The 12,338-nt window shown below is 43.7% G+C and overlaps 1 protein-coding gene across 1 annotated transcript; it reads right to left on the bottom strand.

Moving 5' to 3' along the window:
- Positions 1-3,820: 3,820 nt before the first annotated feature.
- On the bottom strand, positions 3,821-8,935 carry LOC149290442 (uncharacterized). Its single transcript, XM_089489333.1, has 3 exons — positions 8,906-8,935; positions 8,519-8,639; positions 3,821-4,647 (listed from the first exon to the last, which is right to left on the bottom strand). The coding sequence occupies exons 1-3, from the start codon at positions 8,933-8,935 to the stop codon at positions 3,830-3,832; spliced, it is 969 nt and encodes a 322-aa protein (XP_089345459.1). The 3' UTR covers positions 3,821-3,829.
- Between the last annotated feature and the right edge of the window lie 3,403 nt (positions 8,936-12,338).

The raw sequence follows: 12,338 nt of genomic DNA, 5'->3' as shown, positions 1-12,338 counted from the left end.
GTTTTTTGTAGTAATGGTTTTAACTGTTATATTGAATTTTTAATCTTGTACTGTAATGTTTTTATAAATTTTGTAAGCCGCCCTGATCATTTCCATGGAAGGGCGGGGTAGAAATAAAATTTATTATTAATATATATATATATATATATATATATATATATATATATTCATAAAGGTATAAGTCTGAGTGGTCTTAGATAGAGATGCCTCCACATATATACATATATGAATATGCACAAACACACATGCACACATCCATCTGTTGTTGTCCATTGTTCTGGTTCCGTGTTCCAGGTGATGCTGGAGAAGAGGCCCTGCCTCCAGCGGAACCAGAGGCTGCAGGCGATGAGGAGAGGGACTCCTTGCCCAATGCATCGCTCTCCTGGAGAGCCAGCACCAGGAAGGTCACAAAGGCCCCATTCCCACTCCCACATTTGCCCTGGATAGAACTGGGCAGATCCGGGTGCCCCATAACGAATCTCCCCAGAAACATGTTCCTACTACCCTTTACCTCAATCAGGGTAATCTACCCCTGAACTTGACCCAATCATGACCGGAGCTGAGTTCATATTTGTCGGCAACAGGGAAGAGCCGGTTGTTTTCAAATGGAAAGGGTCCATAGTCCGCTTTCAGAAAAAACGCACTAAGGGGGATTTGCCCTGGATCTCTTGTGCAAGCCCCTGACAGAGTTGTGTTAAAATTGGCACAAGTGTGAACTTCCAACTTTTAAACTGGTTTGGGAACCAGGGTAAAATGTAGTCTGAATGGCCTTATATTTAAGGGTGAAGGAAGCAAGAAACAACAAGCAAAGTCTAAACACTTCCTTTTACCATTGCAGCGTTGGAGCGTGTCGCCACCCTTGAACTGTCAATCACTCAACTGCAGCAAGGCCAGGAGCAGCAAAGAATGTGGCTAAACAACTCCGTGTGTGGCGTTTCCAACAACAATGATGTGGGTCTTCCTTTTCTTATTTTCAAATTTCTTATTACACTGGGATATTACCATGATAGTATTTAAATTACCAAATATCGACCAAATATTAACTATTAATTTAACGGGATTTTATTACCCTTTTCTTCAAATGTTTTAAGACAACTCCATTCCATTTCTAAATCTTCTTTTGATTTCCCTCTTAGTAAAGCAGATACTACATCCATATTTCTAGCTTCATGTATCTTAATCAACCAATCTTCGATAAAAGGATTAATTGTAGATTTCCAAACTTGAGCAAATAAGATCCTTGCACATGAGACCATATATAAAACAATTCTGTTGTATTTTACTGACTTTATGTTGTGTGTTAAGGTTAGTAAAAATAAATTGGGTTCAAAGGGAATATTTATATCCAGAATGTTTTGGATGCTTCCATGAATCCTTTGCCAGAATCCTTGAGCTTTAATGCATGTCCACCAATATGAAAGAAGCTTCCCTCGGGTTCCCCGCATTTCCAGCACTTAGTATTGCCAGTTTTGTATATCTGGTGGGTTTCTGGGGGGTTAGATACCACCTGTATAACATTTTGATATCATTTTCTTTATAGTTTTGGCACAGAGTGAATTTATTTGTTCCTTTCCACGATTTTCCCCATTCCTCTATAGCTATAGTTTTATTTATATCACCTGCCCATCTTACCATGCTGTGTTTAATAATTTCATCTTCTAGATCTCTTTCTTTGAATAGTTTATAATATTTGGATATGTGTTTACCTTTTTTGTCCATCATAATTTTATCTATTTCATTGTTATCCATCGTTAACCCAGGAGCTTTATTGTCTGCCTTAAAACGATTGTTTAATTGGTTGTATAAAAACCAATCCTTCATGTTTCCTTTTTCATTAAGTTCTTCCATAGATTTCATATTGTATTTTCCTTCTGGTGTTTTCTTTATTAAATCTCCGTATCTTAGCCATGGAGTATCTTTGTCCTTTGTTCTATTGTAATAGGCTTCTTGCAATGACACCCAAAATAGATGTCTCATTTTATACCATACTTTAAGCAATGATCTTCTTATAACATGATGGTTAAAAGTATTATCATCTTTTGGTTTTGTATACCACATATATGCATGTATACCAAGATTCAGGTTAGCTTTTTCTATATTCAATAAATTATTGTTTTCTAATTTGAATCATTCTTCTAGTCATTTGAGACAAGCTGCATAATAATACAGCTTAAAGTTTGGTAAGTTACATTCCCCCTTGAAGCAAAGATCATTTACTAAGGCAACCATAACAGTTTCGACTCCGTATCCCATCCTGAGGCCAGTTTGAAATGGGTCCAGATAATCTGTTTCATCCAAGACCGCTTGGAGATGAAGAGCAACTGCCCTCTCAATCATATTGTTTAGAAATGGGAGACTGGTCTGTAATTGTTCATCTCCAAGGGATCTAGGGAGGGCTTTTCCATAAAGGGCCGTAGCACCACTTCTTTTAAGCATGATGGAAAATAGCCCTAACTAAGAGATGCATCTATGATATATTTCAGGTGATATAAAAAGGGCAAGGGTTGGGAGGGCAAGTTCTCCTCTTCACACTTACAAGGAGCTTGTCCACATCCTCAGTACTCAGATTCAAATTGATCCAGTATGATCTTACTCAGGGACACCTCACTTACAGCCTCTGCAATAATGCTGATGTCCAATTTGGCTCTTATCTGAGAGATATTATCTGTGAAATAGTCATTTAAAGCATCAATGTGAGCTGTGGAAGGCTCTAATAATGGGTTCCGGGAGGAAGGTGCCTGAAACAGGTCCCAGATCCCCCCCCCCCCGACTTCAACAGTCCCTTTATGCTTCTCTTCCCTTGGCACTTTCATTCCTTTATTCCTTCCTTCTCCTCTTTTAACATACATTGCTTCAAGGGGGTCCAAGGCCCTTTCAGCGTGATCCCAGAACCATGAGATTCCCCCAAATGAATGAGGGCTCTCCCCACTTCCCGCCCTCAGAGCAGCCTCAGGGGCTGAGAGTCTGCATGCGCAGATGCCCCAAAGACCCCTTCTCAGCATGCGCAGGGATCGTAAGGCCTTTGCTGCTGCCGATGCTTATTCCGCTGGCGGCCTTTGGAAGAAGGGAAGGACTACGGCCTTTTTTCTTCCTTCCTTCCGGAATGGAGCCCAAGCTGTGCAGCTCGACTCAGGAGGGAAAGGCTGGGAAGGCTCTGCTTTGTACATATAGTTCTGTCTCTCTGAGTATATATGTGTGTTTGCCTCTGTTTTTATGGCTGGGAAAGGAGATGAGAGCTGAGGAGAGAAGAAAGGGTACATTTTGTGCAAATGCAGAATTTCTGTACACCAATGAGTCCAGTGTGTTGAAACAACAAAAACTTTATTGCAAACACATAATCAGAAATTCAGTCTTTAAGTCAGAGCTGCCCTCCCCAAACCAAACATTAAAACCCCAAAACCTAAAACATCACACTCGTCCAAACCTTGCCCCCACCTCCAATTCCCACAGTCTATGTCCCACAGATAACAAGGCCCCCTTTGCCATTCCCACAAACTAGCCCTTTCTGTTAATGCCTGTCCCCAACTTTCTTCAGCCAACATCGAACAAATTCCAAATGCTATCATTCCCATAACTATTCTAACCAGCTGCAGCCAATCCCACCCCTCTGTTTAACTAACCTATTCCACCACCATGATCCCCACTCAAATGTATAAACGAAAGCAATAATCTATAATAAAGGCAATTAAAATAACAAAATATAATTGAAAAACATAAACAAGCATATGGACACACAAACCTAACACACGAAATCACAAGGGCTTTTTCTTATCACCACAAGATTTAAAATATATTCTTTGTTTTGCTTCTTGATAAATATAATGCTAGTTCATTTCTGGGATTTTTGTGGCTTCTCTCCTGTGTGGACTCTCTGATGTGCCAATAGGTATGATTTTGAAGAAAAACATTTCCCACAATGCTGGCATTTGTATGGCTTCTCTCCTGTGTGGACTCTCTGATGTCTCACTAGGTTTGACTTCGAAGAAAAACATTTCCCACAATGCTGGCATTTGTATGGCTTCTCTCCTGTGTGGACTCTCTGATGTCTCACTAGGTGTGCCTTTGAAGAAAAACATTTCCCACAATGCTGGCATTTGTGTGGCTTCTCTCCTGTGTGGACTCTCTGATGTCTTTCTAGGTTTGACTTTGAAGAAAAACATTTCCCACAATCCTGGCATTTGTTTGGGTTCTCTCCTGTGTGGACTCTCTGATGTGCCAATAGTTGTGACTTCTGAGAAAAACATTTCCCACAATGCTGGCATTTGTATGGCTTCTCTCCTGTGTGGACTCTCTGATGTGCCAATAGGTGTGACTTCTGAGAAAAACATTTCCCACAATGCTGGCATTTGTATGGCTTCTCTCCTGTGTGGACTCTCTGATGTGCCAATAGGTGTGACTTCTGAGAAAAACATTTCCCACAATGCTGGCATTTGTATGGCTTCTCTCCTGTGTGGACTCTTCGATGCATGACAAGGACTGACTTGTAGGCAAAACACTCCCCACAATGTTGGCATTTGTATGGCTTCTCTCCTGTGTGGACTCTCTGATGTCTCACTAGGTGTGCCTTTGAAGAAAAATATTTCCCACAATGCTGGCATTTGCATGGCTTCTCTTCTGTGTGGACTCTCTCGTGGCTGACAAATTCTTCTGTAAAGGAGGACAATGACAGACAAGACTGAATCTCAGTGTTAAGAGAGGAAAGGGTTACGCCAAGATTTAGCCCCACGTTTATCCCTCCCTATTTGAGATTAAATTAATAATGTTGGTGTGAGTGACCTGAGCATGACCCTGTTCTGGATGCCCCAAATCCATATAATGACTGTATCCTTACTCAGAGCTACCAAAGAAGAAATTGAAGGGGAACTGTCATGAGGAAATCAGTAGAAGCAGATAGTCAGGCATTTGAAAAATATTCCAATATATATATGTAAAAATACTTTGATTGAAAAGTGGCATCATTTCCTGTGAGACTGCCATAGAGTCTTGAGTCAGAGCACATGGCATGATGCAAGCTAACTGCAGAGGATGCTTCATGCTGTGTGGCACCAGGACATGACTCACAACCAATACAGTATACAGCTCACATGCGGATTGATGTGGGTTGGAGTTGTGTGTACAAGAGATTGTGAAGTTGATGGAAGTTGGAGAGGAGAGCTGGTACATATTTGTTTTCTATTGCAACTCAAGCTAAAGAACCTCCAAGGACTTGGAGGAAATCAACTGGGTCTGTGAGTTATTTTTAAGTGTGGAGAGTGGTTAATGCATTGCCAATGCCTATATCTGGAGATTTGCTACTGTACTCTGCTATGTTATTATTGAACTCTGGGAGTGTCGCCTTCAGACTGTGCTATACATTGGCTTTGAACGGGACCAGAATTCAGACCAGAATTCAGAGCCAAGAAGGACCTGAGAGCCGGTGTGATAATCCTTTCTGGCTGAAGTATTTCCACCAAGCACCCATTTCATTTAATTCAGTTTCAGACAATTCTTTCCCCACCCAGGAAACATGCTAAAGCAATTCCAAGTTATGGAACAACTTGCCGGAGGAGATCCGTCTTAACACCACCTTGGATGCTTTCAAGAAAGGACTTAAGACGGATCCCTTCCGGCAGGCTTACCCAGCTGACCTCTTGTAAAGAACTTAAGGAAAAATCCCACTTCTGATCACAAATGTGCATTTTAAATGATGTTTTTATTTGTCCCAAACTGAGTTTTAAGCATTTTATTGTTTTACTGTGTGTAAATTGGATGCTATTGTTGTTTTGTGGCTATTTTACGGTTGTAATACCGCCTCGCTCCATTGAGAGAGGCGGGTAAATACAAATAAAACTTATTATTATTATTATCAGTATAATCTGTGAGGTTGGTGGCTGCCTCCCAATCCCCAAGGCCCCTCTCCTGGCCCTTCCCAGAGGTCCCTTTCTCTCCGCACAGAGCTAGGAAATCCTGGCTTTGCTCCTGCCTTCCCCTCCTGGCTCCCATAGGCCTAGAATCATAGAGATGGAAGAGACTACGAGGGCCATCCAGTCCAACCCCATTCTGCCATGTAGGAATCAAAGCATCCCTGACAGATGGCCATCCAGCCTCTGTTTGAAGATCTCTAAGAAAGGAGACTCCACCAAAATCTCAGAGGGAGTTTGTTCCATTGTCGAACAGACCTTACTGTCAGGAAGTTCCTTCTAATGTTGAAGTGGAATCTCTTTTATTGCAGTTTGCATCCACTGTTTCGTGTTCTAGTCTCTGGAGCAGCAGAAAACAAGCTTGACATTCCTTCAAATATTTAAACAGGGCTATCATATTACCCCTTAACCTTCTCTTCTCCAGGCTAAACATCCCTAGTTACCCAAGTCGTTCCTCATAGTTTCCAAATCCTGCACCATTTTAGTCGCCCTCCTTTGGAGATGCTCCAGTTTCTCCACATCCTTTTTGAATTGTGGTGCCTAGAACTGGACACAATATTCCAGGTGAGGCCTGACCAAAGCAGAATACCATGGCACTATTACTTCCCTTGATCCTGACACTATACTTCTATTGATGCAACCTAAAATCGCATTGGCCTTGTTAGCTGCCGCATCACACTGTTGACTCATGTTCAACTTGTGGTTTACTTGGACTCCTAGATCCCTTTCACACGTAGTTTCATTCAGCCAGGTGTCCCCCATCCTATATCTGTGCCTTTCATCCCCCTCTTAAGCCTGATCCCTTTCCCTTTTTCCCTCTGCTCTCCAACCTTTCCTCTTGCCCATCTGCACTGCTTCAGTATTTCACCTTCACCATCTCTTTCCTGCCTTTCTGTTTTTCACATTCGCTCCTTCGCTCGATCATAGACACACACCTATTTATGTGATGCATAAAAGGGACACTTTGAAGCTCATTTGTTGAGAAAGGCAGGATAATCCATATACAAATTACTCATTGGGAAAGGCAAAGCAAGGGGGCTGGGACCTGGGCTTCTGTTTTGGTGAGGATCAAGCACCAGGGAGCAGTATTAAGACATCTCTAAGACAGGGATGGACTACTGTTGGGGATTGGGGGCGTCACATTGGCCCCCTGGGGATCTCAGGGTCAACCACACATTGTATTGCCTTAAAATAGGAATAAAGTTTTGTGCCTCAGTATCCCATTGCATCCCTTTGGGGAAGTGAAGCAGAACCTCAAAAGGCTGGAAGAGGGCCAAAAAAGGAAACATACTCAGAGATGTGCTACCATTTCAATGAGAAATGCATTACTAGTAATCTCCATGCTGTATTCCTACAAAATCCTAGGATTGGTGAGATATCTGGGGGCAGAACTTAGTTTCAGAATTAAAAAGTCCTTTGCTTCCACCAAAAGGTTTATTGAGAAACTCAGGCAGAAGGGTCCATTAATAAGTCTAAGCTGTCTCTGAAGTGTCTAAACCTTTTCCCTCCGTCATTAACTACCTTCACACTCCTCCCTTTTCCTCCCCTTCAGCCCCTAACCAGCCTGGCTGCCAAGGTACCGCTTGCCTTCTTCTTTCACCGTTCACATACGACTCTCCCCCTGGGGGCATGTCTTCCACCCAAAACTCACAAACCAGTCAGCTAAGAGCCTCCACAACTGCTTCCCTTCCCCGAAGCCATTCTAGGCCCCATTATACTTACCAACTACTTAAAACTACTAGCATTTAAACTACTAACAATCCCCCGTAAACCCTAATACCATTCTGGATGAACCACAGAACCTGCTTCTGACAATTGGCAGTTTACAATACAGTATTTAGAATCCTTATAAAGTGGAGAGCAATAGTGCCTCACTAAACTACTAATTCAAATATTCTACAGGATGTTGCTATCACAATTAAACTACGCTTCAAAGGGATCTAGGACTCCTAGTAGACCACAAGTTGAACTTGGACCAACAGTGTGATGCGGCAGCTAAAAAGGCCAATGTGATTCTAGGTTGCATCAATACGAGTATAGTTTCTAGATCAAGGTAAGTAATAGTGAAGCTCTATTCAGCTTTGGTCAGGGTTTACTTGGAATAATCCTGTGTCCAGTTCTGGCCTCCGAAATTCAAAAAGGATGTTGACAGGTTGGAACATGCCCAGAGGAGGGCAACCAAAATGGTGAAGGATCTGGAAACCATCAAGCCCTATGAGGAATGGCTTAGAGAGCTGGGTATGTTTACCCTGGAGAAAAGAAAATTAACAGCGGATATGATATCCATGTTTAAATGTTGGAAAGGGTTGTATTGAGGATGGAGCAAGCTTGTTTTTTGCTGCTACAGAGAAAAAGAGACACCACAGTGGATGCAAACGACAGAGAAAGAGGTTCCACCTAAACATTAGGAGGAACTTTGGGACAGTAAGAGCTCTTCGACAGTGGAATATACTTCCTTAGAGTTTGGTGGAGTTCTCTTCTTTGGAGGTCTTTAAACCAAGGCTGGATGGTGCTTGGAATGTATATTCCTGCATGGCAGAAATGGACTGAACTGGATGGCCCTTGTTGTCTATTCGAACTCTGTGATTCTATAATGCTAATGGATTCCGGTTCCTTACCCACAGAGGCCACATTCTGATAATTCTCCATCATTATATAATTGTACATAAGTCTCTGCTTCTTCGTCAACAGTTTCCATTCATCCTCAGTGAAATATACTGCCACATCCGCAAAGGTCACCTGCAACAGAAAATAGCCCTCATCCAGAGAGTGACTAAGCAAAAGGGGAGGAAAGCACACGGTGCATCCAAATAGTATTTGATCACTTTAGAATTCAGTCCAGGAAATAAACTTTAAATTCTGTCAGCAAAATAAAAGCTACTGCCTTTGAGATCCAGTTTGTCTCGAATCTTTTTAATATTAATACACAATATAATTTAGACCATGGCTGGGATATTGATGATAGATTAGGATACTGACTATCCCAACACATACAGTACATTTACCCGACAATGAATTATGGTGCATTTAGACATTTCTTGACACATTTCAGAAGCAAACATCATTTATAATAACAGTTCTGGGGAGCACTCTGGGCTTGAGGGCCATTGGGCCCACCCCATATTAAGATCCAGAGATGTTCTCCCATAGCCCCCAATATTTCACAGATTGTAAAAGCAAGACACATGTGGACAAGCAACCCAGAAGGCAGTAAAGATGGCCAAAGTTGTTTATGAGGAAGATCACACAAGCTAGGAAGGGCACAGCAGTTTGCCTTTGCATCAGCCTCCTGGGAAGGGCCATATCCTGCCTCCTTCTTTCCTCTCCTCTCCCCACTTTTGAGTTGGTGAGGTGCAAACTCAGTTGCACTCAGGAACTGAAGAGAGCTGAGAACGGGAAAATTGGTAGGAGGAGAGGGCAACCGGGAAATTTTTAAAAGCCCCTGAAGTAGTGGGGTGACACAGGATTAAGCAGGACTTTCTCTGCCAAACTGGGACAGTATCGTATCTGCTTCCTTTCATAAACTGGCCCAGCAATGACACAGATGAAGCTAATAGGATAGTGACTCACCAAAGAGCTGTTGTACCTCGGCATCCTCTTTCTGTTGGAGCCCAACTCCCTCCACTTGGCCTCTGTGTCAGCCATCAGGTGGGCAGGGGGTCCTGGTGGCCCTGCACTTGGTCACTTACAGCAAGAGAGGCCCCAAAGCCGGGTCCAAGGGGTCCAAGATGAAGTTCCTGAGAAAAGAGACCAGGGTTAGGATTGGCTTGGCAAGAAACACTGCAGCACTCAAAGACACAGAGAACAGCATCCTGCTGGTTACATATGCAGGTGACATATGCCTCCTTTGGGTCAATGCAGAGGTGGGCATCCCCTTCCTCCCATCTGGACCTAGCACAGATTCACTGCAGCTCTCATACACAACAGATACTCCATGCCTTCTTAGAGTGATGGGGGATTAAGGGATGAGGAATTGAAGATGGCCCTGTTAATGTCCCATAGCTAGATGTGAAATGAGTGGCCATGGAGGGCAGAAGGTGACAATGCCTAGGAAGCTCCTCTGAGTCCCAGCCCTAGGAATGAGTGGCAGGAGTTAGTCCAGGGGGTTGAGGGGGCCTCCTTTCGCAAAGGTGGAGGCAAGGACTGGTGGGACCCTCCCCAGCTAGGGCCCAAAGGGAGGGTCTCTTTCCCCACCTCTCTCTCCCAGCCCCCAAAGCCCAGCCTCCCCACTGGCCCTGAGTCCCCTGCCTCCCCTTCCTTAGAGCCTCACAGGCCCCTCCCTCCCTCCCTCCCTCCCTCCCTCCCTTCCCCCCAAAATGGAGGATCAGAGGCACAAAGGGACACACAGTCCTCTTTTTGGCCCATGGAACCTGGCCTCCTTCTCGCTCTGGAGCCTCAGAGAGAGAAAGAGGAACCTCTGTTCTGTTGGGGTGTGTGGAAAGATGCGCTGTGTCCACCACAACCACCTGCAGAGTTGAACCACATTGACAGGACGCCAGGGAGAAGGAATCTGTGGAAATGTCTGCAAAGGTATTCTGGTCAAGAAGGAAATATTCCTTCACCACTGCAAACGGACATGAGCTCCAGGCTTGAGAAATAACTACAGAACAAGCCTTCACTCTTCATGAGGACTTTAATCTTCGTTTGCAATATTTACAATATATATATACACAGTGTATTGGACAACCGTCTCTAATACACACTATTTACACAACCAACAATAATAACACAACCTGTGACGCAGCCACAGTAACACCATCCACAGAGAGGCAGTTGCTCTCACACACCAACTGTCTCACTCTGTCTCTCAGTGACAGTTAGGAAGCACAGTTGACAGTTGCATCAACATTCCAATGATGCACTGTTCGAATGCTGACACATATAACTGCCACTAGAGCTGTATATAACTTGCACAACAGCCCCACCTAGTGGCCAGATCCATGTCATTTCCTGACATGTTCAACTGAGGCTTCAGAGAATGTTCCGGAACATAGATTCATAGAATTGGAAGAGACCACAAGGGCCATCCAGTCCAACCCCTGCCATGCAGGAAATCTCAATCATAGCATTATTCCCCACAGTCACAAGCAGCACAAAATGTCTACCAGAACACAAAATGGCTGACAGAAGCAAAAAAGTCCACCGGGACACAAAATGGCCTCCAGGACACAAAATGGCTCCCTCTGCCTCACTGCTTGGCAGTTGGCAGTTTGAGGCCTTCAGAGAACTCAAAATGCAGGATGAAAGGGCCCCAAAGTCGGAAGGGACCCCAAACAGGATTTCCAAACTTAACAACACCTAAAAATTAACCTGATGCTTCCATTGAAGTAGAAACCTGATCCCTCTCCCTCATTACAATCAATAGTGAAAGATATTAATATTAATATTAAGAATGCCCATTGTCCACAACTCAGCTGAGGTCTTGACCGGTCAGGGAGGCCAGTCCAGCTGCAGGTGGCCTCCGTCCGTCCTCCTTTCCTTCTGCATTCCTCCTCTTTTCCCCAGCATCAGCCCCTTTCCCAAGAAGGCTGCATCCGCACTATAGAAATAAGGCACTTTGACAACGTTCTCAGTGCTAGGGAATCCTGGGATTTTACCTTTGGGACACTTAGCCTTCTCTGCCAGAGAGCTCTTGTGCCACAACGAACTACAAATCCCAGGATCCCATAGGATGGAACCAGGAGAGTTAACACACTTTAGAACTGGATTATTTCTGCAGTGCAGATACAGCCTGAGTCGGTTTCAAATGGGTAGAAGCACCTATGTCTTGTTTTTACCCTCCTAATAATGGTTTTCCTTTAAAAAAATAAGTAGTTTGTTTTAGTCTCTAATCCTTATTTTTGTTGTTCTTGTTTGTTTCTATGTTTGTTTGTTTCATTCTTGGTAATTTGAGTTATTCTGGTCTGTCTCCTTCCTTCTTCACTGAAAATCTATTAATAAGGAAACTGGGGAGGCTTTTAAAACCTCCCAAAGGAGCCACTTTTGGCCTTTTTTGGGGAACTAGCCTCCTCTTAGAAGCCAAAGCCCAATAATTGTGAAGAATAAGAATGAGGCTTGTATTAAAACTATCCTCCCCATTTCTGATCCCTTTTAAAACCCATGTTCCCCAGAAGGAGAAGAGCTGCGTAAGAAAACCCTCTCAGAAAAGAGACACAAAAGACACCCAAAGAGACACACTTCCTTCCTTTTGGCCCTTGGAGCCTGGCCTCCTTCTCTCTCTGGAGCCTCAGGAGAGAAAGAGAAGCCTCTGTTCAACTGAGGCTCAGAGAAGGTTCCGGAACATTATTCCCCACAGTCACAAGCAGCACACAAAATGGCCTCTGGAACACAAAATGGCCACCTCTGCCTCAGCGCTTGGCAGTTGGAGGCCTTCAGGGAACCCAAAATGGAGGATGAAAGGGGCCCAAAGTCAGAATGGACCCCAAACAGGATTTCCAA

Source organism: Sceloporus occidentalis, unplaced genomic scaffold (genome assembly GCF_023333645.1).
Source record: "Sceloporus occidentalis isolate IW3139 unplaced genomic scaffold, rSceOcc1.0.p SCAF_39, whole genome shotgun sequence".
Taxonomy (NCBI): domain Eukaryota; kingdom Metazoa; phylum Chordata; class Lepidosauria; order Squamata; family Phrynosomatidae; genus Sceloporus; species Sceloporus occidentalis.
Note: the sequence above shows the minus strand (reverse complement) of the source record. Positions and strands in the feature narration are given on the sequence as shown.